We start from the raw sequence: 27629 nt of genomic DNA, 5'->3' as shown, positions 1-27629 counted from the left end.
GTAGCTAAAGTTCAATTTTTGATGTGTGTGACTCTCCGAGGCAAGATGCATGTAGCAAACACTGTAATGCACGCCCGTAACCTGCCGGTCATTCGAGAATACCAGCCAAATCTTCAAAGCAGACCACAGCATCAAACAAATCTACCAAGCTACAACTGTGAAAAAAAAGATAATAAAATTTATATTTCAAAATTGGAACTGGTCAACCTCCCCCAAAAGCCACAACTGTATTTCTAGAAGCGCAGCGAGATCATTCATCGGAATCGCCAGCTTAGCCCTCTCATCATGCCACCCATGCGTCCGTTTAACCAGGCTCAAATCATGGCCATGAGGCCGAGCAGAGTCAAAATCGATAATGACAGGCGTGTCACCTTGAAACATGATGTTGCACGGATTGATGTCATTGTGGACGATACCCAACCCATGCAGATGTTTCAGGCCCCGTGCAATTCCCTCCACCCAACGATCGACCTCGTCTCGGTCAACCTGGTGTCTCTCGTATGCAAAGTCTATCTTATTGCGTCTGGCAGAGTTAACTCTGGTCATGAGCGTTTCATCATATTTTGTGAAATAGATTCCTCTGATTGAGCCATCGTCGACGATGGCGCAGCCGTGGTATTGGGCAATATTAGGATGCGGATTTTTCTTAAGCAGTTCGCAAGTTTTCACTTCTTCAACCCAGGTTTCTCGAATGAGGGCTGGGTATTGGGGGCTGTAGGGTGAAAGGCTTGGCTTTTTCAGATGCCAGGCCGGACAATCCGAGGGCCTTTCTGCCTTGGTGAATTTGTCCGAGAACTCCGGGAAAATGAGAGCCCCTTGGATTTTGTTGGTGCTGAACATGTCGGCAAACTGGATCTCTTCTTTCGATGTATATCGCTTTCGGGAGTATGCTCTGTAGATTGAGCCGGACATTTCGTAGACTATGATGGTCTTCTGGAATGCGAAAGCATCTGCGCGGCCTCCGAAGTCTTCGGAATATTCGAGAACGTACATTGTGAAGGGGGCCGCGCATCAAGCTAGAGGGGAAAAGAAAAATGCAAGGTCAGCTCAGAGGTAACTGGTAGGGGAGTCAAACGGTTGAAGGATCATACGATGAAGCGGGTGCCCGCCTAGTCACGTTTAAAAGTATTTCACCGGTTGTTTGCACTTTATCGTCACTCAAGGCTTGTGTGAGGGAAACCAGTCAGATTAGGGGCCAGAAGGGGCAACCGAATTGGGAGCCCGCCTTCATGACCGAATATATCTCTCGGTCTTGGGCGTGTTCCCCATTCTCTTTATTCACACATCGTGCATCCTCACCACATGTATCAAGAGAGGAAAGTGAGAGGGGATATAATTCCCCCACAATACCACCAAACAGCTATGCGACAGGTTGAAAAGAGTCACTGTTATGACCATCATCCCCTGTGTTACGTCGAGCAAGCTATGCCCTGCTCAAGGAACAGCTCCCAGGGTCACCAACCACCAACTATCAACGAGACAATTCATTGTTATTTTTGTCCTCTCTTTCGAAGCCAGGATCCCTGGGTTAAAATGTAAGATTGGACTTTTACTTGGCTTGCGTCGGTATTTCTTCACGACTGAACGAATTACAGGAACAACATAGAATCCGACCCCCGTTTCCGACACCACAAAACCTGCTGTCATAATCGACATGAAAGCCAATGTGCTCATCTCCATCCCCGAGCTCGATCTCCTGAATCGAGTGAAGACGAAGAGCACCATTACTACACTGGGCATTACCATATTCAAGGGATCCATTCCAATGAGCGACAGCGCGATCCACCCACAGTCAACCACTTCCACCCAAAAACCCCAAATAACATGATTCATCGTGTCCACCGTCACGCTGCACCACCAGAACGAGGTACCTTTGCTCGTGCTACCGTGTGTAAGTCACATGAGGACGGGTACGATAGCAGAACAAAAGTTGTTAGATTTGAGGAGGATGAGACTATGCCCGAGTATGCCGAGACTCACAATTCAAATTGTCCTACACATCATACTCAGTCCTCCGTAGAGGACCGGCATCATTCTAACTGCAATTCCAGACAACACCAGTCCCAACCCCGAGAATCGAGAACTTACAGATGGGTATGGGGCCCTCCGTTACCCGCGATGGTGTCGCGACGCGGAAAGATTTATTATGCAGAGGACTATTGAGCGTTGTTATACAATGAAGCAATGTCTATTAGAAAAATAGCAATTCTCTACGGATTCGATCGATTAAAAGCCACCAAGAATATCAACTTCCCCCACCCTCATACCTACTCTGATAATGTCGCTATGCATCGAAATCAACGTAGAACTATCCATTTGATACCTTCGCAGGATGGGGGAGTTGTCGTCGCTAATTCTGCAGGTCAAGACTTCGTACTTTTGGAGCGTCTATTCCAGCGCCGTTGTTTCGTTTGATTCGAGAAAGAAGAAACGAAAAGAAGGAAAACTTGGTGAATCAGCTCTGGACCCTGTTACGTCCTCCCCTAGCTCGTTAGATTTTCAGAGCCAACTTCCAACTTCTCCACCTGTGTAGGCATTCTTGGATCGAATGTGGCTTGGTTGTACGCCTCCAACGCCGACATACGTACGTATGGCTCCAAGAAATTACGTGCGGGGATCCCTGTACACAAGGGCGGCTAGGTGTAAAGAAGTCAGCCTCAACAGCCCGCAGATCGACAGATACGAATCTCTGAATTCCTCAAATGGACATGCATGCTTTCTACACAACCTTTAATTAAAAAGTATTACGGCGAGGCATTCAGGTAAATGACTCAGATGAGAGGAGATAACGCCATAAGAAGCACGTAGAGCGCGAATGCGCAGGAAGACCACAGGCAGCAATGCCGCCGATAGCGTGGCATGTGGGGTCTGCCAGCTCACTATTGCATACAAGGCTGAATGCCACTCGCCCTACTCATAAATATGTCGTCTCGCTCTGAAAGCATTTACCATTCGACTAACCATGGAACGCTGCGACTTGTGTGATCGATTTTTTGGTGACCGACAGGCACTTCAACAGCATATTCGAGATACACCGGCACACACTTTGACGTTTCCATGCGAACCTTGCAATCGGACTTTTGTCAGTCACAGCGCCCTTGATCAGCATGCCCGAGACTTGCCTGTTCATACCAGCACGTACGGCTGTCAGCCTTGTGGCAGGTCTTTTGGTAGCCAAAGTGCCTTGGACCAACATGCTCAAAATTCACCAGCACATGCGGCGTCATTTGGCTGTGAGCCTTGCGGCAAAACCTTCGTCAGTCAAAGTGCCCTTGACCAGCATCTACGGGATTCGCCTACGCATACCATTAAATACGACTGTGAGCCTTGTAGTAGGTCTTTTGGCAGTCAAGCTGCCTTAGACCAACATGTTCAAAACTCACCGGCACATACCGTTTCATTTCACTGTGAACTTTGTGACAGAGACTTTGGCAGTCAGATTACCCTTGATGATCATATCAAGGACTCGCCTGCACATACCACTACACATGAGTGTGAACCTTGTAACAGGTCCTTTGGCAGTCAAAGTGCCTTGGACCAGCATGTTCAAAATTCACTAGCACATACCGCTTCATTCCATTGTGGGCTTTGTAACCGAACGTTTGTCAGGAAAGATGCCTTGGATCAGCACATCCAATATTCAAAAGCACACATGGCGCCGCCCAGCACACCGCTGGACGAGTTCTTCCAATCCTTCGCAGGCTTCAGTTACAATCCAAAACTACCTCCATCGGAAACATATGCTCAGCTTAAGAGGTTCTGCCACTGGGGACAATACAGTCCAGAGGATAAAGAAGCCTGGGAACAATACCAATCTGCATTAGAAGCGGAGGTGAAGATGTGGTTTGGAGCGGAGGATGACCTTGGCGCATGGCATTCTCTTTGTCGCGCTATCGGAATCGAGCCTTTGCCTGCAACCTGTAAGCAGGCTGCGAATGTAAGTACTGGTGAACAGTCCAGGACTATGCATATGTTTTTAGGATCTTCGATGAGGATCCAGTAGTCTTGGTCGGCGAAATTGGCTAATAAGGTGACCTAGGCCGTCCGAGGCGTGTTCGTCAATATTATCGATTTAATCGCCTGGGCTCGAAGTGGAAGCACGAACAACCGAGTGAAAAGGTTTTCCAGCCTAGAAAAGCTTCGAAAATATACCAAGAGAACGAGAAAGATCTTCCACAATAACCTTGATGAGGGGGATGATGGTGGGAACGTTGTACTTCGGCATCTTCTCCGATTCATTTTTCGGGCAACGCCGAGTGAGCTCCGTCGTTATGGCCATTAAAAACTTGCAGAAGGATAATATTGGGTAAGATGGTCAGTGCACTTTATCTGTAGATGGGAGGCTGTATGGGTGTATGACAGTTTGAAGCTCGGGAGGCCAAAGGATGAATGCTTAGTGAGAACTTCCTCGTCACAATGTAAATAATCTGTTGATCTGCAGCATCTCTGGATCGGTCTCAGTGGCTTGTACTAGGTGATCGAATGTCACTCCGTAATAATCAATCTCCCTGGTCGAGGAAAATGATATTAGTCATAACACCCTTTTTAATAGAAGAAGGAATAAATTTATTCTGTTACGCAGTTCTATAGAGGTTCCTTGATTACATAGCCTAGGTTGTCATCCTGCACAACTAGCCCATTAGGGCTTTCTGGAAGATGTCTCGTCCATATAGCTGTTGAAATGTCAACTTCGCTAGTTCTGGGCCCACTGGCTGTGGAAATTCCTAGTACCCCATACGTAAACGTAAGGGTGCACCTAGAAGTAGTCTTTCCATCGAGGTAAGAGGAATTTCAATCTAGATTCGAAGTTGTTGGAATCTACAGGCAAGTAAATAAAGTCACAATGTATGCATTGTGTAGAGATAGCTATAGGAACTATGGAGGAAAGAGAGTAGTAACTACTACTATTGTAAAATGCATCATGTGGCAGGGAACGATATCAAACAGAAGTGGCCACTCGTATAGCGGGGAATAAATATCGCCAGGAGGTTGTGAATGCAATGAAGGATAAAGAGCGCCATTGTGAACACAGCCCTAGGATTACACCCTCAGATGGCTTTCGCCGTGTGGTACCAAGCTTCATAGCACCCCGCGCCATAAATACCACACATCAACCTCCCTTCACACTCAAATTGAAAGTCCCCCAACTACTCTTTCAGCATACCCCCTTTAACTTGCTCATGTTCCAAGATGAGTGATGCTGAACATCCCCTCGAACGTGACACCGAGGAGAACGAACCTATCAACTTCGAATGGACTCCTGAACTTGTGAAGATTGGAACCTCTCGTGGCGATATACATCCGTCCATTGGTCAGCTCGAATTCTACAAGGACTCTGCAATATGCAAGTACCGGCCCGGAATGACTCTACCAGACCCTGCAGACACGCAGGAGTGTCTTAGGTGGGTTGGTCTATCCGACAAGAAGATAGCTGAGGTGGAACAAAAGTTCAACGCACTACATCCAGATTATCAAGGGCCTAGCAGTGGATATGATGAGAAATTTAAGCAGTATGCATATGCCGACAATGAAATTACATTCCCCAAGATTGAGGAAATTATGCATATTTTCATTCGAGGAATGCATGATGACCACGATGAGTTTGAATATACCCACAGTGAGATTTTTAGTCGGTGATAGGCAGTTATCAGCTAATCAACTCAACATAGAAGGCTACATTGAGGTATCCGGCTAGGACTCCGGCCGGAATTTGCGATATTCTGTGGACATAGTAAGATGGGCAGAATAAGACATATAAGAGGCGGAGATGCTACAGATGGACTAAGAGGGAACTGAGTGAATCGATATTGAAAATGAGACTGGGTTGAGATATAGAAATGTTATGAATGACATTACTATGCTTAACGAAGGTAGCACCGTTCTATCTTGTTTTCCAAAGTTCATATGTCTAAAAAAATCTCAACTGATTTTCAGTCCCGCTGCAGCTGCTCTTCATCCCTACCAGGTAATTTTCGACGACTTACCAGGCATACGATAACATTTCAAGTTGGCAAGCCGCATTACTAACGTCGAATTAGCCGTTGACGTAGCCTCGGACGTTCCCACGGGATTGGTCGTTGCATAGTTTGAGAAGGTCTTCTCGACATATTTGATACCATCCAGTAATACTTGCGGGGAGGGGGAGGGGGAGGGGGAGGCATATCCCAGTTCGACATATCCCTTTAACGCTTAGTGGACAAACTTGTCTACTTTTAGTTTCCTTAGGCATAAAGTGCAGGGAGATGAACACGAGAAGAAAGCAACTCGTGATCCAAAAGTAAAAAGTTACTTCAAAACGTGTATATCGTGTATATATCTACTATGACAGATACGCATAAATACTGTACCGGGCTCAACAGATCTTGGGGCTTTAAGGCCCAATTTCCCGCCCATTCGTGAAGTGGGCCAAACCTTCAATCCTAAACATTGACATCCCCCATGGGGCAACAGAATGAGTTTAATTTGATCAAGGACGGCACATATCCGAATCCGGGCTCTGTGTCCGGGGTTTCGGGTGTTTAACAAATCCCGCTCTTGTCGGGATTTCGGAGGCTACGAGAAATCTGTCGCAGTTTGCTAACAAATTTGGTATATGATGTGTTATCTGCAACCTGTTACGGTAGCAATCTTAAAGTTACTTGCTAAATGCTTCCGTGAAGTTGCCTAGCACGGTGAGTAACATGCCCACGAGCCCAGGTGTCGCAGCCTACGACTGAACAATAAAGCTTAACGGCTTCTGTGAGGTTAGAATAGTAAACTTTTTCAAGGAGAAGTGTGTTTCAAGATGTCTAGAATATCTCCAATGTTACGTATGCCAAACCAAGGATATGAAGCATAATGGAGCAAATTATCATCAAGCTCGGCTCACTATCTCCGAGTCGTTCAAATATCATCGGCCTCGGGTTTAATTTCTCAACGTGGTATTTATCCACACACCTAAAATAGCTAGGGATTGTCCAGTCGGAAATTACAGGAGTTTTTGCTGTCGTCAGCATGTCTCCGAGCAATAATACACTAGGTCGCAGAGCTTATAAGGTAGAGCAATGTCCCCATTTTTTATGCCAAGCGAAGGCTAAATGGAAACAGATTCGTCAAAAATGCTTATCTTGGCGACTATTTCCACGCTGCTATCATTTACTACAGCGCATCTTACTGTGCGGCATCAGGATCATGGCGTCGCTTGTGCGAATGTGCACATGATGCTCGCTAGGGGCACCACGGAGAGTTATCCTGGTCTTCTTGGCACCTTGACCGACAAGGTTTTGGATGCTGTTCCCGGTAGTGACTACGAAAACATTATTTACCCGGCGACTCAGGAGGGCTCGACTCCTAGCTATGGAGAAGGTATTAGAAATGGCACTGCTCAGTTGAAAAGATATGCAAGGGCTTGCCCAGAGTCAAAGATTGTCTTATTTGGTTATTCGCAGGTATGATGCAGTTGAACCAAATTTTGATGGCGTTCCATATATTTACTAATGGCGGATATAGGGCGCCATGGTGGTGAGCGATATGTTGGCTGGAAGCGGAGACAATGGCACCCTAGGGGCGCTTTCTCACCCAACTGTAGATTCCAGAACACTTGGCTCACACAGTGGGTTACTCTAACTCCATATAATATAGGGGAATTTACTAATTCGGACCAGTTACGGCAATTGTGCTTTACGGCGACCCACGTCATATGCCTAACCAGACATACAATGTCGGAGATGTGACAGCCACCGGTGTAAGTAAGCGAAATGGATATTTCCAGCTCACCGTAACTGATTGGAAGCTCGTCTAGAAATACCCACGAACTGATCAACAACTACTTGCCCTGTCCGCTTATGCAAACCGACTCCACGACTTCTGTGATGACAAAGACGGTGTCTGCGATGCAGCTGGAACAAACCTTTCAGCCCACATGGCCTATGCGACAATTTGGGATAACACTGCAGCGTCATGGGTAGTCAACATGCTTGAGAAATAGGACTGACTTGACCTAGCATGTCTACATAGCAGGAAGATTAGGCATCGTTTCATGACTCTGGGATTTTTGCTTGGTCGAATGCTGATTGGTGCCAACAAGGCTTGGTTCGGGTCATTGGACATTGAGGGACAGGAACAGAAAGGCGGGGGGGTGGAAGAGAAAAAGAAAATCAATAAGCAGGATAAGGTCATCCGCCATTTTATCCCCGGCTATCAATCAATCTTCTCCCATACACCAACATCTTGTTTTCCTAGAGCAGCACTATTTCATTTCGTCGATCCGGCCAACGTTCCATGCCAAAGCATTTAGGCTCGGCAAAACCAATGGAGTCTACTTTAAGCCATCATGGGATCCCGAATTTCATAAGCCATAGACGGCAAACCAGAGGGTCTATTTCTGCCAGACATGCGCCATCTCCGCTCGAATCATTGCCATCAAAACGACCTATCACCATTAACTATCAGTAATGCCTCTCACATCCAACAAACATTGGACATACCAAGGTCAGGTCTACCCCTTGAGCCACCCGAACCCGAAAGACCGTGATATCCCGATCCCGCACAAACCGCTTCTTGATATTGTTCGAATGGGCCGAGATCTCCGCAATCGTCACATTGTCAATGTTAACATAGTTCGTTATCCCCATTGCATCACGCGGTCGCATCTCGACCAGCGCACCGGAGCTCAGTATTTTCCCGTCAATGGCCGTGTGTTGCGAGGTGAAGAATTTCTTATGACAAAGCTCGGCGATCTTGCTGCCACTCGCGTCTTCTACAGTCCACCCCATCTTACGGCGTAGGTCAAACACTGGCCGGCCCGAAGCATCCTTCAAAGGTCGTCTCAGAGTCATCGAGCTGTAGCCCCCCGGACCTTCGACAGAAAAGAGCTTCTCGCCGTCATCACGCGCGATCGTTATATCTTGGAGATGGCGGTCGTGAACCCTTACCCAAATGACAGATTCATTCTCGGTCGTATAGCCTTCGGTTAGGTAGACTGGTGAAGGTGGAGGTTGAAGGTCTGCATCCATTGCAGCCGCTTGTAACTGCCAAGAGGAAGAGAACCAGGTAGTTATTTGTTGTGACAAGGTATCAATAATTGAGAAGCGACAGGGCAAGGGGGAGTGGGGACAAATAGGATGAGAGAATGAGAGAAACAGGAGGGTAGCGTGTCGATGCACTGATGACAAGATGCTGCAAACTCCACCCTCTCAAAGTGGTGTATGTGCAGTGATGCAGAGGGTATTCTGAGGCTGAATATACGCCAAAGGAAGCTCGGTAGTTGAGATGTGGCAGCGGAATAGCCATGAAGAAAGGCGGACATGGTGTTCGGGAGGTTGGTTAATCCGCACGAAACTTGGGGGCCGAGAATATCATGGAACTAAGAACAGATTGTGGGGTCCAGCTGCCAGTAAACGTCGCATGTTCTGTCCCTGAGTGGTTGGTCCCTGAACGATTCATGAACAGTTGTCATTGATTGCCGATCTTGGGCTATTTTGCTTGGCGTAATATAGATGTGGATCAAGTTTTCCACATAAAGTGGACCAAGCTCTTCATGGGGGCTAGAGGTAAGGATGGGGGCCAATATTATATTAGTCAGGTCTTCTATAGGGGTTAATAATGTTAGTGACATGACATCCATCTTTTACAGTACCACAACAGGAAGCCTAGGAGTATTTAAGTTGAAATATAAATGTTTAGCTCACTACCGACAAAAACATTCCTTTTATAGACCAGAGACAACATATATATATACAACGGAGATTTTTGATGAGTCACGAAATATTCCTATTATAGTACTAAAGATATTTATGTTGACTGTGATGATTTTCCGTATCTTTGAACTCTGCCCTGCGTTTGATCATTGGTAATTATTTTCACTCCACGTCAAGGAGATATACCGCCACAGAATACTGAGGGCATTGCCAAATATAACCAAAAGGGATCGTGAGTTTCATCATTTTATGAGACTGCTCTCGCATGATCTAATCCTACTCAGTAATTTAATGATAGGTATGATTAATACCTCAGTTTTGTTAACAGAAAGTACGGGGGCTAGTATCGTACACGGGATATCGTTCGTCCTGAGAGAATGGGAAGCCTAATACTATCATCATAGTATGGACGCAAAGGTCAAGTCCAATCTGAATCAACGATCCCTATTCATAAAATCTTATCTAGATACAAAAAGAGGTTGTGGATAAGCTCAGTATTCATGGTGAACGGTGAGTGCCTGGGAGATATTTTATCGTTTCTATATGACCCAATACACTATCGAGTGCAAGTCCAGAAAGCCCATGGTAGAGCACTGGGGCTGCGAAATTTCTTGTCAAGCTACTAGCATTTCTTCCCCATGAAGCCTTATAGGAGCATTGGCCAATACATCAGCTTTTGGGTGGTTAGGTGTTCGCCTCGGTCGTTCGCCTATAACTTGACCATTTCCTTTATTGTGTTTGAGCTTTCGCGCGCAGCCCACGCTCTGATAGACGAGCAGCGTGGTGGCCCTGGTTGGTATTTGAAAATTTATTGATTTCTCTTCAACTTCCTTGGTTGTATGGGCAGTCTTTGGAGTTCCGAAGCATGAGGTCATTTTGTATCGCATATATATATATAGGGTACTTATAGTGTGAAAGTCTCAATTACTGAATGAACTATGCTCCAATTACTTTCTAACCTAATATTTAGGATGTTCCAATATTCAGTACCTCGGATAGGTAGATCGTCAGACAGGTTTGGGGGTTCTTTTGGAGGTAGTGATATACCTCCATGCCAAGACCACGGCCGTGGAGAACAATTGGAGATGTTTGAATATTACAGGTTCCAGCTGACCAATATGGATTGGAGATGGATCATGTACTCATCCCCATAGAAAATATTGGTTTGCAATATAAATAAGCATCACCTTGTCGCACAAGCCATTAGTTGACGAGGTTGGAATTTTTGCCATTTTTTTAATTCGACGCATCATCGTAAGCATGACAAGGCTCTTTGAACCACTCAAAATCGGAGATATGTCTCTACAGCACCGGATCGTAATGGCCCCTCTCACGCGCTTCCGCGCGGATGACAATCATGTCCAGTTGCCCATGGCCGTGGAGTATTACTGCCAGCGAGCATCTGTTCCCGGCACACTCCTCATTGCCGAATCCTCGCTCATATCCCCTACCCACGGTGGGGTTCCCAATGCACCTGGAGTGTGGAACGATGCACAGATCTCAGGCTGGAAAAACGTGGTGGACGCAGTCCATGCACGTGGATGCTACATTGTTTGCCAATTGCTTGCCCCAGGTCGCGCTGCAGATGCGACTACTTTGCAGAATGAAGGGGGCTACGGTATTTTGTCATCTAGCCCCATCCCATTGACAGAGGCTTTTCCTGCTCCCAAGTCAATGTCAGAGGACCAAATTCAAGGTGCTATTGAAGATTTCGCCACTGCAGCCAAAAACGCCATTCGCGCGGGCTTTGATGGTGTTGAAGTCCACGGTGCTAATGGGTACCTTGTCGATCAATTCCTTCAGGACTCTTGCAATAGGCGAACAGACCAATGGGGTGGTAGCGTCCAGAACCGGGCACGATTTGGAATCCAAGTTGCAACGGCTATTGTGAATGCTATCGGGGCAGATAAAGTCGGCTACAGAATTAGCCCCTGGAGCAGCTTCCAGGGTATGGGAATGGCGGATCCTATTCCCCAATTCTCTTACCTGATTGAGGAGCTGAAGGGTCTCAAGCTCGGATATCTTCATGTTATTGAATCTCGAGTGAACAACAGCGTGGATGTTGAAAAGACGGAGGGTATTGAGTTTGCATTGGATATCTGGGGCCAGACATCGCCTGTTTTGGTCGCTGGCGGATTTGATGCGCATTCCGCAAAAAATGCAGTTGACAGTGAATATCGAAACAACGATGTCGCAGTTGTGTTTGGGAGACACTTCCTCGCCAACCCAGATCTACCATTCCGCATCCAGCACGGTCTCGATTTGAATAAGTATCACCGGCCAAGCTTCTACACACCAATGACTCGCACTGGATACACCGATTATCCTTTCAGCGCCGGTTATCTCGCCAGAAACAATGTCTAGTCATTTTCATCAGAAAGTCTTGTTCGTATTTACCGTTATGTGAAGTAATGTGAAAATAGAATATCAATCGAGCACAAGCAAGACTCTTGCAGTCGGGTTAGATCTAATGGCAGCCGATTCTCACTACATCAAACTCGAGTATTGCAATGCTGAACCAAGGGGATTGGTAAATGGCTACTAAGCATGCCCACGGAAAACTCGCGACCTAAGCAGAATACCTCCCAGATTTAAATAAACTAATCTTCCACTGTTCGGTAAATGGACAGAATATTCCCAACCGAAAATTCGGGGTGGCAGTGCCGAGGTGGGGCTTATGTCTTACCTTGATATATCGATGTCCAATGACTACGGTATATCCATCAATTTATATACAGTCACACGTCATTAAAATGGAAGGATCGGCGGAGAGAAAACCCTTCCAAATCATAAATTTAACAAAACAGTGAAGGATCGTGGTATTGTGGATTATGTTAGGTCTTATTTTTGTATTATACCATCTTTTTCTAGAAGAGCTTTAAATCGGTAGAACCTTCGATTAAGAGGCGGAATAAAAGAGGAAACTAATATAACAGAAGTGGTCACATAGACGGTACGCCTAAAATAGCACCTGGGCACTTTGTAAACCGAGGTCTGTAATATAGAACGATACCCAGATATTAGCCTAATTAGATCGTCCTAGAGCTTTTCAATAACTATGGTATCATCTAGGCAATTCAATCCTGGAGCGTAAATTGGTCCAAATTACGGAGTACAAAGGTTTATAAAAAGGTTGGGTCCATTTTAATGAGGCGTGACTGCACTCGGAACCCACTATGGTCTTAAATCTACCAGCTCTTGTAAAATGGATAGAAGAGTCTAATGAAAGATCCACTGTTGTTTATATGGTATGACATCTTACATGGCATCTTACAATGCCCCATTAAATAGGCAAATATCAGTTGAGGCCGAACGTTGTCACAATACAGAAAATCCAGTTTAGCTAAACAGTTCAACTTGGATAACGACCTTACCAAAGTGACTTCTACTCTCCATAAGTCGTATTTGGCTTCATCGAACGTGCACACTCGATTGAAAATAGGGTGGATCTTGTGCTCCAGCCTCCAGCTACGGAGTAGAATGTCATCATATGTTCAAAACAGTCAGTAAACCCGTTGATAATACCCTTTTTGGCGAGTGAGTGTCTTGCTCAGGGGAAGTAGGTCCACATTATGTTGGTCACTAGCAATAGTACGCAGTATAACCAATGCAATTGATAAGAGCGCGCATGCAGCACACTCAAAGCTCTTGGTAATAGGGTCAGCGCCGCCATTTTCTAGAATAATATGCGCACCATGGCCCTTAGTCACACCCATCACACAACTACTTCTGCCAATCCTAGTTCTTACGGTAGTAGAAAACGAACTTTGCACCGAGCTTCCTAGCCTACTCTAGCTTTTCACCGGATGAGGAATGATCACTAGTGCTAGTCGGCTAATGTTTATTGATTTCCCATTGTCCATCCTAAAGCATCCTTTGTGAGCCGAATGGCTGTGAACTGTACAAAATCCCTGAACTAATAAGAATCTCCGGCTCCACAAATTTGACTAAATTCATCTTGAGTCGTATCCCGTCGTTTTACTCTGATCCCTTGACTGAAAACGAACTTAAAGCCTCGCCAAAGCTTATTATGGCGCCATCATTGAGATTGCTAATGCTGGAATTGAATACTGATTCCAAGGACACTTTGTCTTTTCTCAGATGGTTTACACACCACGTTACCGAGAGTGGAACTGCTATCATAGTTGGATCTATGAATCTTTACATTAAAGCGTAGCACACCGTAAACAGGTTGGTCTTTAATTTCGATAAGAGGGCAATAAAGTAGCTTAGGCCGTTTAAGCATGCAAGGCTAAGGGGGTGGCTGTAGAATACGGTGTACCCGGAGCATACAAGAACATTATGTTATATTTATTAGCTCTTACCTAGTATATGTAGTCACAAAAGGTAAATAAATGACAATTTATATAGAAAGGATAACGGATAATTCATTTATGCAAAGCTTATTTGTGGCCCCAGTTTCGGTGAATATGGACCGCGGATCATAATGTGCCGAAAGTGAAAAATTGGGTACTCAATATCATCATCGGTACAACTGCCTAGTATAGACCTAGAGTGTTGAAATTCAACATATTATCTACTCTCATTAATTTTTGTCACAGTTATCAGATTTCACGTGATGGAATAGTCCCAACATACGGTTATAGTTTACGGAATACTCTAGACCAAAACTCGGTGTGTGTCCGAGAGGGACCATTTTCGTTCTCCTTAGTGCACTGTTCCTGCATGGGAAAACCACACCAAACCACACCAAACCACACCTTCGTGCTTTACTTTCGTGAACAGCGTATATAGTAGAAGTCACGTCATGCTGCCTTCCTGATACGACCCAAGTCATCTTCGGTGGCATGTTAATCAATTCATGAATAAGGGTTTAAACTACTGTAGAAATACGTCGCACCTCGTTTTGGTTCCTCGCTTTGGTACGCACTACGAATACGATAAATCCAGTTGTAGTTCCGCTCTTTATAATACAAATATATTAAAATTCCGCTTTTAATATAGAACTACATTAAATCCTATTTTAATTACTCTCTTCGTAGTGCGGATAGGTTACGTTCTTTCTTCTAATACGGGAAGTATTTCTCCGTATAGATATGTGTATACAAATCTTTTAATGGAACTGCTCTATTTAGATTTAAGCATATTGTTTCCTATTTAAAAAGGATGGGACCGACCACGCAAGCCGGCACGCCTCGTCAGGGGTGGTCCTGATTCCTGGAGAAATTACTCCGTACGGAGTAAATAAGGTCAAAGTACTCCGTATTTAACGTTAATAGGCCGGGAAAAGGAAAAGTGGATAACCATACCATCGATCTAATTGAAACACTATTAAATGAAGCACTCGCGGCTCTACTCTTTTCCTTAGGGTTGCTTTCGTGCCAGTGTTTCGCACATGGGCGTTACTGCCGATCCCCTTCCGAAAGCAACGATAGTCATAGACCGATCGGCGGTGGCATCTCCACCGGGACCACCGGGATCCTCTCATTCACACTGGCTTCCGAAACAACCACTCTCACCACATCCACTCTCATTTCAGCCGGGGATTATCCGAGTAGAGGATCTAAGGGGAAGGAGGCATTGAATTGGCGGAACATTGAAACACATCTCATAACCTAAAATCGCAGTTATATAAGTAACATCATTCGTCCTTCTTCCATCCATTCCCTCTCTAATCCATTCTCTCTTTGCCTTTCTTTTGTGCGCTTCATAATTTTGTTTGCTTTTTGTTTACCGTCACTCTTTTATATACTACCTATATCAACTTCGAAAATGAAGTACGCATTTGTTCTCACGGCCATTGCCGCTATTGCCTCCAAGGTCGCCGCTGTTGGTGTCTCTGGCACTCCTGAGGGTTTCGCTTCTTCCGCCACTGGTGGCGGCAATGCTACCCCTGTCTACCCCACCTCCACCGATGAGCTGGTCTCTTACCTCGGTGATGACGAGGCCCGTGTGATTGTTCTGAGCAAGACGTGAGTAGAGAGCTCCTACCGTGGATGCATGGCCGCTAACAATGGCGGAATATTAGTTTCGACTTCACCGATACTGAGGGTAGCACCACCACTTCCGGTTGTACTCCTTGGGGTACTGGCTCCGCCTGCCAGGTTGCCATCAACAAGGATGACTGGTGCACCAACTACGAGCCTGATGCCGCTACCACTACCGTCACCTAGTTAGTATCCCATCACCCGGGCTATAATCGTCATCCCCTCGATGCTGACACTTCTCTAAGCAAAAACGCCGGTATGCTCGGTATCACCGTTGGCTCCAACAAGTCCTTGATTGGTGAGGGCACCACCGGTGTCATCAAGGGTCGTGGTCTGCGCATCGTCAACGGTGTCAAGAACGTCATCGTCCAGTATGTTCAATCCCCGTGTCGGTCTTAAGCGTAAAAGCATCGTTGGAATACACGCTAATCGGCTTACCATAGGAACATCGCTGTCACAGACATTAACCCTCAGTACGTCTGGGGTGGTGATGCTATCACCATCAACCAGGCTGACCTGGTCTGGCTCGACCACATTACCGTGCGTTGCTCCCACAGAACATCCCAACAATTTGCATAGACTGACTTGTCTCATCTAGACTGCTCGCATTGGTCGTCAGCACTACGTCCTGGGTACTGAGGCTGACAACCGTGTTTCTATCACCAACAACTACATCAACGGTGAATCCGACTACTCTGCCACCTGCGACGGCCACCACTACTGGAACGTGTACCTTGATGGCTCCAGTGACAAGGTTACCTTCAAGGGCAACTACCTCTACAAGACCAGTGGCCGTGCCCCTAAGGTCCAGGATAACACCTACCTTCACGCTGTCAACAACTACTGGGACGAGAACTCCGGCCACGCCTTCGAGATTGGCACTGGTGGCTACGTTCTTGCGGAGGGTAACTACTTCTCTAACGTGAACGAGGTTCTCGAGTCATCCTCCTTCCAGGGTGCCCTCTTCTCCGCCGACACCGACTCCAGCACCTGCTCCGCCTCTATCGGTCGCTCCTGTGTCGCTAACGTCAACGGAGGCACCCTGACCGGCACTTCCGCTGACGTTCTGTCGGTCTTCAAGGGCGAGACTCTCCCCACTGCCGCCGTTGCTAGCACTGACCCCGCTGGCAGCGCCGGCCAGGGTAACCTGTAAATAGTGTTGTGCGTTTGAGTTTGGGATTCCTCGAAATTCCTTGTGGCACAATCGCGGCAACTGCTTCGCTACGCCATAGTTTTCGGAGGAAGAAACAAGGAAGAGAGCTCAATACGAATGTATTGGAACTATCTGAATTACTGACTCCGGGGAAAAGAGGAGAGGAAATGATATAACTACAACAACAGTCCTGGGACAAACGGGGTGTGATCGCTCACACCACGTACACCTAGGACCAACAGTCTTAGTGTATTCCTATCTCAGCCAAATCAATGATATTTATACCAGATATACTTTCGTCGTTCGAGACCTGGGTAAATGTTGAAGATGCTAGGATGATCCTTGATTACAGCAGCTTTGGGGGGTCAAATGAGAAATTCCTACTTAAAATACTCCATTTTTGACATTGTATCAACATATACAGTCTCAAGGAATGTCCAAAGAAACAGACGAACACCTAATCCCTGAACAAAACCATTGAGAACATCGCAGTATACTCAGGCGCATCTAAACAACAGTGGCATGTCGGGGTACTATCCACTTCACAATTAGAACTATAGCAATATTGAAATGACTGGCGTATAATGGTTTATTTTGGTCATTAACTTTTGTTGGTCCCCACCAACCTGTAACTTCAAATAAAATCTAAATCGCGTGCCACGTATATCACGTTTCATATTAAACCTAAGACCCGGGTGCTTCTCGGGGTTTTATGCCGAGGCACAGTTTCAAAAAGGTCAACGAGATAAATCATTTCTCCATGCTCAGTGTCTAAGGAACATCAACAATTTTTTTCACGTTTTGATGTAAAGTTTAATATCAAACTCCCATTTAAGGGCAGCGATGAGGCTAAGATAATCCTAGTTTGTTTGTGCAGATATCAATCGCAGTCTCTACAGCCTGGTCATGTTTGAGGTGGGCGTGAGACAGACAAGGGTGATGGATTTCGGTGATCTGGATCATACCAAAGATCCCCACCGGAAGACATATACATACACACACACATATATATATACATATATATATATATGTATGTGTGTTCACATGCCGTTTGGTCCTAGTAGTCTAACGGAGCTTCCACTTTTAGTAACAATACGGTCCTGGTATAGTTCACCGTGCCAAGAAGCGCCAAAAGGGTCTTGGCGAGGTCTACGGCGGAGTTAAGAACTACAGGCCCGCTCCCGCCCACTATTTTCTTCTTTCCGATGTAGGTCTTGGCGTAGGTCGTTGTTTTTCAGCACCCCAGGAGGTATGACCATAAGTGGAATCTTCGTATTCAATCAAACATAAGCATCTATGGTTGCCACCAGCTTCGGCCTCTCTCCACAGTTTCCCCGCATATTTTCCCCAGTTCACTAACAGTCACCAAACCTTAATGAGTAGTCCAACCTATCAAATCGGATCATCCACTCATATATACCAAGCCACTTATGTGGCCCCTTCACGCCACCTACGAATTGTCTCAGCCCAATGGATTAGCCAAGAGTCAAGATGGTCGAGATGGATATACTCAGTTACTAACTGCGCAGTATTTGTCCTCGAAGGTCACTTTTTCCTATATTAACCCTACTTCCTGCTTCTCCTGTTCATACCACACAATAGCCAGGTCATTCTCCGGAGCCTCTTGCCCTCTTGCTCCGCTAAACCCTCTATTATTTCCTCTTCTCCATGATAATCCCGCTCCTCCTCGCGATTAGGCATTGTTAAGCGTGTTTCCAGCAGTGGTTGGCACGCTTTTCTGGGCCGCCGAAGCTGCAGTGGCAGTTGCAACGGTGAGACCGGCGAAGTTGGAGAAGAACTTGGTATCCGCATTCGTAAAAGCACTGCTGTCAACCACAATATTCGTCTCGCAGTCCCTCTTCAGGGCGGCGGAGCATGCTTTGTTTGCAGTAGCATCCGGCGAGCTAAAGAGTTGACCGACGAAATCCCCGACAATTTGGGTGACATTGTTGAAGACACAGCCTTCAAAGAGACCTTGGCCATCGTCGGTGCCCTCAATGGCGTGGCCGCTGTTATTCTCCCACACGCTGTTGACGGCATGGAAGAGAGTCTTGCCGCTCAGTGCAGGGCTGCGGCCCGATGTGCGGTATACGTAGTTGTCTAGAGGACAGATGTTAGTGTCTCCTGGGTTCGTCTATACTGGTATCAGAGAAGTGTGGTTCGAAACACGTACTTGCAAAGGTGATCTGGTCGTCGGCCCCGACAAGTTCCAATCCCCAGTATTGTTGTCCGTCACACGAAGTAGAGAAATTGGTTGCGCCGTTCATGAAGCTGTTGGAGATAGTAACATGAGAGTTCGCTTCTTGACCAAAGACGTAGTGTACACGGCCAGTGTATTGAGTCTAGTTACAACCACGTTAGCATTCAGTAGAGCTATTATCATGGAGAATTTGACTAACCGTGACATGGTCAACCCAGATCTTGGAAGTGTTAGAGAGTGTGATCGCATCACCACCCCAGACAAGCTGTGGGTTGAGGTTGGTGATCATGATGTTCTGAATAATGATGTTGGAGGCATCGACCATTCTCAACCCTTTGCCGAGGAGGACACCCTTGTTTCCGACTCCGATGATCGTCTTGTCCGAGTGAACACGGATTCCTTGAGTTCCAGCAGTATCCCACTCATACTGCTCGGACGGTTTACCATCGCATCCCTTTCCGATATCGATCGTGGACTGGCAACCATCTTCAAAGGCGCCATATGACTTGCAAATGGTTCCCTTCGTTGTCCCTTCCGTCCCGATGAAATTGAATGTCTTGTCGATAACGATGACCTGAGGATCATCAGAACCCAGAAGCTCGATCAGATTCTTGACATCGGTGGGATAAACTGGCGCGGCGTTTCCACCTCCGGTGACTCCGTATGCGAATCCTGGGGGCGAGCCAGTAACAGAGACCGTACCGGCCCTCTTGGCTGGGCTGTCTGCAACTGCAACAGCCGCGAAGAATAGAGCAAGGCTGAATTTCATGTTTACGGTAATGACAGAGAAAGTGTTTGGCAAAAATGGTTCACCTTGATAGAGTAAATATTTCAAGTTTACTAGGGGCAATGGCACCTCTTAAGCCTGGGGCCTGCGAAGATCGCTGTTGCCATTTATCGAGACATTGTCGAAGTTGTCTCACATGAGGCGATGTAAATTTTTATGTGAAACCAGGCCTCGCAGTATTTTTAAGTGGGGCTATGAGCTGATAATGCAATCGTACGCTATGTTCCTCGTGGGTTTAACATGTGCCTGGCATGTGCTGTCTACCTATGGATCTTTCGGGTTAAGATGAAACTACACCGCACTGACTATAACATATATGTACAAAACATGTCCTTATTAACCATATCCACAAATGATCTGTAAGAAGCAATACCATTCGTGTTGTCGTAAATTTAGCCTATTCTAAAGACACGAACACATCATCTGCATATATTTTAATCAATGCTTGCCCCACATATACTGGGGAAATTTCGGAAAATTGTTATAATAGTGGCCATTATAGGAGTGATCTACAGGGGAAAGAGACGATCTATACCCCGTATCTGCTAATATGGCGGCCTAGCGCCTTAATCTGAGACAAACCCAAGTGCGTTTGGTTCTCACTGTAACGGATAAAATCCCGGTGGAGCAAAGGAAAAAGAGAGATGAATACGGTTATATCGGCATCGACATATTTCACAAGCCTCCTCTAATCATCAACAGTAGTGAACTCCCCTACAACATGCCACCAAATACGTGTATCTTATTAGAGTAACTATATATTTCTACCAATCTCTGATATATTGAATGTATTTTGACTCCATCTTATCCACATTGCAAATTGACAATGAGAATTATACTAGTCTTCACGGTAAGAAGGGCTATAGTATTATGTGCGGGTGATCAAGAAACGAGTGAAACCTGCTCGCTAAACCCTGACTCGCGGGGCCACCCGGGGGAACACTGCGGGAAGAACCCACCCCGTAAAAGGGGGGACCTAAGCCCCTTGTTTCTAGCTAAGTGAATTAGGCGGCCACAATCGCTGACTTTCTTTCAGCACCTCGATCGACGTAGCTCATCTATGCCTGGGCTTTCTAGACTGAAAGCGTTCATGTTTGGGATCATGGATCTAGGCACTAGCACCCTTATGAAGCGTAATACCGAAGATGTGTACAGAAGTTAAAAGAAGGATTGAGGCCAAGAGAATACCATGGTAGTTACAGTGACTTGACGCCGGGGGTTGAGTATAACTCTCTCCGATCAATATAGTAGAAGACCGCGTGTTCCACAACAAGGGAAATTTCTGGCTATTTACTACAATAATAGAGAAGCTGTTCGATAAAACCTTTAAATTTGCTAACATTAATCAATTCTTAGAAGGCTCACCACCTCAAAGCGTGCTCCTAGTAATACGCCAGGAGAATCTATTGCCGCTGACCCGCTGGAAACGGGAAACAGGAACGGGAAGCCTAGACAGGTGTCACCTCATACTGAGACTAGCTTGTCCTCCTGCCGCCAGCACGTTTGTTATAACCCAAACTATTTCCAATATGACGCACTGCGGTTGGAACTGAAGTGAGAAATTTGATAGCCGTTCTGGCATCGCCTGAACTCAAGGCTTGTAAATAGTTCCTTGCATATCTATTTTCAATGAGTCCCCAATTTCCGTCCGCTATCAGTGCTATAGAAGTTCATGGTTCCCAGGGGCCCCGGGCTCGAGTTCCTGTGAGAAGCTGGGGGGTTCCGTCCCCCTGAACAAGAAGCACATCTTCATGTCTCACCCCGAATTTATCCACCAAATAGATTCCAGGCTCCGACGTGAAAGCCATGCCGGTCTTTAACAAGCTCGCTGTATTCCCCTGGTTCATGTACGGGCTTTCATGGGCTGTTTAAAGTCGTCAGTCTAGTAAACATGAATGGCAGGGTTGAATAAAACGGGACCTTTAATCCCAATACCATGTCCCACGCGATGCGTAAAGGCATCCCCATATCCAGCCTGGCTGATCACGTCGCGTGCAGCAATATCTACACTGGCCGCTGTCATATTCTCGCGCATTTGATCAATTGAGCGAGTTTGCGCCTCGAAAACAATATCCCAAACCTTTACCCAATCAAGTCAATGATCTGCATACAATATGGAAACACGATGGCCTACCTTCAGCTTCTCACTCATGCGTGGTGAAAGGACATTGTCTTTGGAAGGCTTCTGCAAGAACGGAGGGAAGAAAGTGCGGCAAATATCCGACGAGTATCCATAGAGATGCGCACTGTCGTAGCGTTAGGTGGCAAAATTTATGATGGTTTCCAGGAATACAAACCCGACATCGATCAAGACAAAGGTCTCGGCTTCCAAAACTTTAGACCCATTGGTTCCACCATGCGGGTTAGATGCATTCTCATCAAAAAGCACGATGTCGAAAAATGGATCCAACCCGGCGGCTCGAAGAGCATCGTCGAGGGCAGCAGCTATTTCATTTTCAGTCAATCCTGGGTAGAGACATTTTCTCATCTGTCGCACCGCCTCGACGGTTCCGGTATTGACTGCGCGTAGAATTTCAACCTCTCGAGCGGTTTTGATCTGTCGAACTTCCTCAACCTGGCCCTGTAGACCGACTATTTCAAATCCCGCAGCTCCAAGTCCACGCTGAATGAAGTCTCGCATTTCTTCATCCACCATCAGGCGTGCTGGCCGATGGAGGGGCAAGAATACATCTGATTGCCAGAGAGTAGTGTACGGATCCCAGTGCTCCTCCCACAGAACGATTGAGATTTCCTCGGAAAACGGCATTCCAAGTAGACGGGCACGTTCGGCCTCAAAAGACGGACAGAGGAAGGTGGTGTTAGCCTTGATGTTGCCCGTGGCCTCATCGTGGAATGGGTGTATCACCATCAGAAAAGGACGCTCTTCCGGCTATATTGGTGAGTTTAATTCGCCCATGAAGACCTTGAGGAGTTCCTTACCTCCCACACTTCCCACTCGGGCTGGCTCACGTTGCCATAGTACTTGAATGTATATCCCGGTTCCACCACAAATGCATCGGCTCCCTCGGCGACCAGTGCTTGCGCCAAGCGATCCCGTCGCTCTTCAAAGTCTGTAACTGCGATGGGCGCGACATTTTTCATGAATGGAAGGCCCGTTTCGAGAAGATTGTTGATTGCACATTGTTGGAAGGTTTTCACGCGGGCGGGGTTGTCCGCGTCATTCCATGCACTTTGATCCGACGCGAGAAGCTTTTGGTCCCCGAGCGACCACGAACGGTGAGAAAAATTGTAACTCGTGGCCAACAGACCAGCACTGGCTATTACCAATGCCAGGTTGCGAGCCGAGAAGCGCTTATGGGGCTTAACCTCCACGGTGCTGAAGGGCAGCTGTTTCGACATGATGTGAGAAGTTGGATCATAGAAGGAGATTTGAAAATTCCCAGCTTGGGAAATAAAACCCCTTCGTGAACTCAGCCGTCTCCCTGAAGAGTGGGGGTTTTCTTATCTCGTCTTGACCTTCCTACTTTCGCATTTGCTTCCCCGCCTCTCGTTAGCGCCAAAGTCCAAGCTCCGTTGCGTTAGTTTCAACGTCGGCAGTTGCCTCGGTGCCCCTTTACTGGTCCAGTCGATTACAACTATCTGCAACTATCTGCAACTATCTCGGACAAATCAAGCATTTCCCGTTGCGGGGATGTGTTATAAAATGCGAGCGGTGTCCGAATCTGCTAGCTGCAATCTGCAGTACCCGCATCATGAGCGAGCCTACGGTAGTCGAGACACGTGAAACGTGTAAAAATAATCCAGTATCAAAAGAACTGGACGTTCAAACGGGGACCTCGCTTTCACTTTCCCCGGATGCAACTAAACAAGATGCGACGGATGACCCCTACAACGGTCGAGGCTACTCACGCCTCTCCATGGTCATGATGGTAGTCTTCAGTGGCCTCGCAATTGGTTCAGATGGCTTCAACGCTTCGATCATTGGAAATCTGGAATTGATCATGGCAGTCATTTATCCGGAGTCGCTGACGACGGCTGTAGCCGCTCGGCTGTCCAACGCATTCATGGTTGGCATGATTATCGGCATGCTCTCGTTTGGTTACATCTCCGATAAACTAGGCCGCAAAAGTGGCGCTGTTTTAACAACCACAATTTTGGTTCTGGGAATTGCGCTGAGTGCCGGTGCCAGTGGGTTGACCGAGGATGGCATGTTTTGGATGCTAATTGTAGCTCGAGGAATCGCAGGTGTTGGGGCGGGCGGGTGAGTGACCTTTCCTTGCTGTCTGATACTCAACGTAGTCCGCTGACCGGACGTTATTAGAGAGTACCCCGTTGCAGGAGCAGGTGCTGCTGAAGCCACAGATGAAGCTCCGGGAATTCGTAAGCGAAGAGGCTTTATTTTCGCAATGATTGCTGATCTATCTGCTTCTCTTGGCTTTGCCTTCGGTGCTCTGGTGCCACTCTTGTTGCTTTTGTGTTTCCATCAAAAAGTTCAACATTATGAAGCTGTTTGGAGAGTCTCCTTGGCTATGGGAGCCATCGCCCCTCTTTCAATTTTCTGGTTCCGTTATCGGATGGTTGTCAGTTCTGCATATCGCAAGAGCTCCATGAAAAAGCAGAGACTACCCTATTGGCTAGCGATCAAGAAGTATTGGCGGCCGTTGGTGGGCGTTTGTGGTTCGTGGTTCATGTGAGCACCTCGACCCCGTGAAATTTTATTGCTGTGACTAATAGCACCGACTACATCAGTTACAACTACATCTCCTATCCTTTCGGCCTGTTTTCATCCACCATCGTCGGTCGAGTCAATCCATCCTCGTCCTTGGCCCTCACAATGGCCTGGGGGACATTGATAAATTGTTTTTATATTCCCGGTGCATTCATCGGTGGCTTCCTCTCAGATCGTATTGGCCGCCGCCGAACCATGGCCCTCGGGTTCCTCCTCCAGGCCATTCTTGGGTTCATCTTAGGAGGAGCATTAGGCCCGATCCAGACAAATCTGCCGTTGTTTATCGTGCTCTACGGCATATTCCTTACTCTTGGAGAGGTCGGCCCAGGTTCCACAATTGTTCTCACTGCCAGTGAAAGCTTTCCCACGTCAGTCCGCGGTCATGCAGTCGGATTTGCTGCTGCTTGGAGTAAGGCCGGGGCTGCAATTGGAACTCAAGTCTTTAAGCCGATCATGGCTAGTTGGGGCGATGATGACCTTCATGGAACTCAAGCTGTCTTTCTCATCGGATCAGGGTTTGCTATTCTCGGAGCTTGCTTGGCCTGGTTTGTGCTCCAGGACAGCAATAAAATCCTCGATCATGGTGACCAAGAGTGGAAGGACTATCTGGTCGCTCATGGTTATACAAACATTGAGTGGGGCTCTGAAGAACAAACGCCTATACCGGACCAAAAATTGGCTGACTAGAGCCTCGAATTTATACAATTCATGCGAGATTGGAAGGATAAGGGATGCAGAGCAAGTTCTGGTGGACACTGGTTGCGTTCATTTTATTCAAAGTCGATCGCATATGTCTAATCTAGTTAACCCCCATGCACATGTCTTATTTGCCTTGGATTTTCAAATGTTCCGTCCTTCGTGGACTTTCTATGTAGTGCAAGTACCTACATACATACATGGGTAGCGAATTATTACCTCCATGGATATATATTTAGATGGATAACTGTAGAGTGAAGTTACCCGATAGAGGTTAGCGCTTCAGGCTTCAGTCCGCAAAAGTTTTCGCCCCAAAGCGGTCGCTAGTTGCAACTTCTATAGAACTACACGTCATAGCCATTTGCTATACTTGTCTCAATCCACCACCCACAACTTCTTTCTTAATAACGCCTTCTCATCCGCGTGGAATTTCTGGAGATTCTGTGACTTCCTACGATACTGAACTTTCCACCGAAGCTCGGTTCGCCAGACCCACAGAAGAAATGGCGGCAATTACAGAGACCCCAACAAAGGATGAAGACATACTAAGACAGACACTGGGTGTGCATTCCATTGTATCTACTTCTATATTAACAGAGAGTATACAACGAGCAAAATTTCTTCAGGATCCTACACGTGTTGTGATCGGTCGAGGAACATGCGGCACGGTCTTTGAGATTCCTGGAACAGAGTCTGCGTACAAAAAAGGCCGTGACAAAGACTCGCTTTGGAACGATGCAAATTTGACCAATACTGCCTGCCGTGCAGTGACAGAGACCAAAACTTGTCTTCAGGAAATATTTTCGAACACCTCAATCCCTCGTGTGCCTATAGTTACTGGATGGATCAGTGAGAATGACATACAAAACTGGTGGCGAGAGAACTTATCACAATTTCCCGATGATACTGAAATTGGATATCTTTTCCAAGTCCAAAGGATTTTGCCACTTCCGAAGCCCTGCCGTGAAGCTCTCATACGCCTTTATTTTCCGAACAAAATGCACAATTCTGCGTACGAAGACCCAGATAATAAAGCATGTCTTATACGACCATACCTTGGACAGCGAAGAGGAGAGTGGGAATTTTCTCGTCCAGCACTCAGCCTTCAGAACTTTCCTCTCTATCTCGATCAGATAGAGGAACTCCAGTTAGAAGCGGTCCAATTTTCTGAAGAGATGGCTATTGGGCTGGCCATCATCCACTGGAAGGCTCACTTGGACGGCATGGATATGGAATTCGTTCTCGGTAGCGCGACAACGCATGGAGAACTTCCGACCGTGGTTGAGAACTTTAAAACAGTCAAGCCATTTGATATCCCGGTTGGAGATTTTAGAAGACGACAAGTGCATCTCTGGATACTCGATTTCGATAAGGCCGACCAGCTTAGCCTAAAGGAGAGCTGGAAGTCCTGCTGCGAGAAGATGGTCACTGCTGTAACAGCGAACGACCCCTATTTCCCTAACCCAGCAGCCATGGGGACTCTCGAACACAAGTTATGGGATACATTTGAGCGCGCCTATCTTCTTGCTGCGTCTAATATTCTGCTTACACAGAAGTGGTTACCAAAAAAAGCGACTGAATACCCTGCGCTATTTTTGAAAGCATGGAAGAAGAGAGCTACAGAACTGGCAAAAGACACAGAGGGTGATTTTGTAGAGTTCGGCTAAATGTGGCGTTTTCTATGGATGTTTTCTATGTATTTTCTGTTTTCTGCAGCCCACTTCGGGCTGCCTTCATTCCTTTCTGGGCGTTTTTTGAGAAGAGGTGCCAGGATGCAGGGGGATGCCGTTAACAATCTTTGTCTATAGATACTCTCTCGAAAGATTAGACTAAAGCTATAGTCCCGGGGTTTAACCTTACAAATTAAAGCCCCCTCTACTTGATACACTCTATAGCATGAAATTGGTTTTCGAACTGGCTGCAAAAAAAAGCAACGAAACAGGTGGGTCCAGGAACTATAGTTAGGGTGAATCCATGCTTATAGGCTTACCACTCGTTATTATGTTCTATGGATATCTACCGACACCTCCTAGCTATCGTTAGGACGTTAGCCCGTGCCTCTCAGCCCCACATTAACGGAATGTCTTACCGATGAAGCCTCCCAGTCGGAGGGACTAGCGAAATGAACTGCAAAAAAGTGAGCACCGAGTGTGGATCGAACACACGACAACCTGATTTGCAATCAGGCATTCTACCACTAAATTACCGATGCAAGCCTAAACCGCTGAGCTGTTGGGACTGATATTTTGGATCTGGGGTTTAATGCATTCATGGATAGAACTCAACTACAGCTAGCCCTAAATCGGAGCGGTAATAAAAACACACCACCCTGATTTATACACATGGGTATAAACCCTGTTAGCACAGTAATCTAAAACCCTTTAGATGAAGTCCTTGATAGCACCACATTTTCACTAGGTGTGCCAGTTTTTATTGTATAGTTATAGGGAAAACACGGCTTTCGCGGCCATATCCACT

At 46.6% G+C, this 27629-nt stretch overlaps 11 protein-coding genes across 11 annotated transcripts; 7 read left to right on the top strand and 4 right to left on the bottom strand.

Annotated features, from left to right (window-relative positions):
* Positions 1–186: 186 nt before the first annotated feature.
* On the bottom strand, positions 187–993 carry N7487_010086 (uncharacterized protein; the record flags this gene model as incomplete). Its single annotated transcript, XM_056877816.1, has 1 exon — positions 187–993. One exon carries the CDS (start codon positions 991–993, stop codon positions 187–189), a length of 807 nt encoding a protein of 268 aa, XP_056726396.1.
* Positions 994–3652: 2659 nt separating this feature from the next.
* N7487_010085 (uncharacterized protein) lies at positions 3653–4026 on the top strand (the record flags this gene model as incomplete). Its single annotated transcript, XM_056877815.1, has 2 exons — positions 3653–3937; positions 3961–4026. 2 exons carry the CDS (start codon positions 3653–3655, stop codon positions 4024–4026), a joined length of 351 nt encoding a protein of 116 aa, XP_056726395.1.
* Positions 4027–5190: 1164 nt separating this feature from the next.
* Positions 5191–5695, top strand: N7487_010084 (uncharacterized protein; the record flags this gene model as incomplete). The annotated part of the gene is made up of 2 exons (XM_056877814.1): positions 5191–5617; positions 5670–5695. 2 exons carry the CDS (start codon positions 5191–5193, stop codon positions 5693–5695), a joined length of 453 nt encoding a protein of 150 aa, XP_056726394.1.
* Positions 5696–7097: 1402 nt separating this feature from the next.
* On the top strand, positions 7098–7966 carry N7487_010083 (uncharacterized protein; the record flags this gene model as incomplete). The annotated part of the gene is made up of 4 exons (XM_056877813.1): positions 7098–7427; positions 7489–7591; positions 7644–7723; positions 7781–7966. The coding sequence occupies 4 exons, from the start codon at positions 7098–7100 to the stop codon at positions 7964–7966; spliced, it is 699 nt and encodes a 232-aa protein (XP_056726393.1).
* Positions 7967–8356: 390 nt separating this feature from the next.
* N7487_010082 (uncharacterized protein) lies at positions 8357–8993 on the bottom strand (the record flags this gene model as incomplete). The annotated part of the gene is made up of 2 exons (XM_056877812.1): positions 8357–8410; positions 8466–8993. The coding sequence occupies 2 exons, from the start codon at positions 8991–8993 to the stop codon at positions 8357–8359; spliced, it is 582 nt and encodes a 193-aa protein (XP_056726392.1).
* Positions 8994–10937: 1944 nt separating this feature from the next.
* N7487_010081 (alkene reductase) lies at positions 10938–12041 on the top strand (the record flags this gene model as incomplete). Its single annotated transcript, XM_056877811.1, has 1 exon — positions 10938–12041. One exon carries the CDS (start codon positions 10938–10940, stop codon positions 12039–12041), a length of 1104 nt encoding a protein of 367 aa, XP_056726391.1.
* A 3369-nt stretch (positions 12042–15410) lies between these two features.
* Positions 15411–16778, top strand: N7487_010080 (polysaccharide lyase family 1 protein; the record flags this gene model as incomplete). The annotated part of the gene is made up of 5 exons (XM_056877810.1): positions 15411–15610; positions 15667–15810; positions 15871–15996; positions 16069–16165; positions 16224–16778. 5 exons carry the CDS (start codon positions 15411–15413, stop codon positions 16776–16778), a joined length of 1122 nt encoding a protein of 373 aa, XP_056726390.1.
* Positions 16779–18471: 1693 nt separating this feature from the next.
* On the bottom strand, positions 18472–19747 carry N7487_010079 (polysaccharide lyase family 1 protein; the record flags this gene model as incomplete). Its single annotated transcript, XM_056877809.1, has 3 exons — positions 18472–18878; positions 18952–19120; positions 19178–19747. 3 exons carry the CDS (start codon positions 19745–19747, stop codon positions 18472–18474), a joined length of 1146 nt encoding a protein of 381 aa, XP_056726389.1.
* A 1688-nt stretch (positions 19748–21435) lies between these two features.
* Positions 21436–23125, bottom strand: N7487_010078 (uncharacterized protein; the record flags this gene model as incomplete). The annotated part of the gene is made up of 5 exons (XM_056877808.1): positions 21436–21629; positions 21686–21845; positions 21900–22011; positions 22063–22655; positions 22706–23125. The coding sequence occupies 5 exons, from the start codon at positions 23123–23125 to the stop codon at positions 21436–21438; spliced, it is 1479 nt and encodes a 492-aa protein (XP_056726388.1).
* Positions 23126–23478: 353 nt separating this feature from the next.
* N7487_010077 (uncharacterized protein) lies at positions 23479–25142 on the top strand (the record flags this gene model as incomplete). Its single annotated transcript, XM_056877807.1, has 3 exons — positions 23479–23987; positions 24048–24416; positions 24476–25142. 3 exons carry the CDS (start codon positions 23479–23481, stop codon positions 25140–25142), a joined length of 1545 nt encoding a protein of 514 aa, XP_056726387.1.
* Positions 25143–25654: 512 nt separating this feature from the next.
* Positions 25655–26818, top strand: N7487_010076 (uncharacterized protein; the record flags this gene model as incomplete). The annotated part of the gene is made up of 1 exon (XM_056877806.1): positions 25655–26818. One exon carries the CDS (start codon positions 25655–25657, stop codon positions 26816–26818), a length of 1164 nt encoding a protein of 387 aa, XP_056726386.1.
* Between the last annotated feature and the right edge of the window lie 811 nt (positions 26819–27629).

The sequence above is a fragment of the Penicillium crustosum genome, assembly GCF_028827405.1.
Source record: "Penicillium crustosum strain IBT 35664 chromosome Unknown utg000004l_segment0_segment0, whole genome shotgun sequence".
Taxonomy (NCBI): domain Eukaryota; kingdom Fungi; phylum Ascomycota; class Eurotiomycetes; order Eurotiales; family Aspergillaceae; genus Penicillium; species Penicillium crustosum.
Note: the sequence above shows the minus strand (reverse complement) of the source record. Positions and strands in the feature narration are given on the sequence as shown.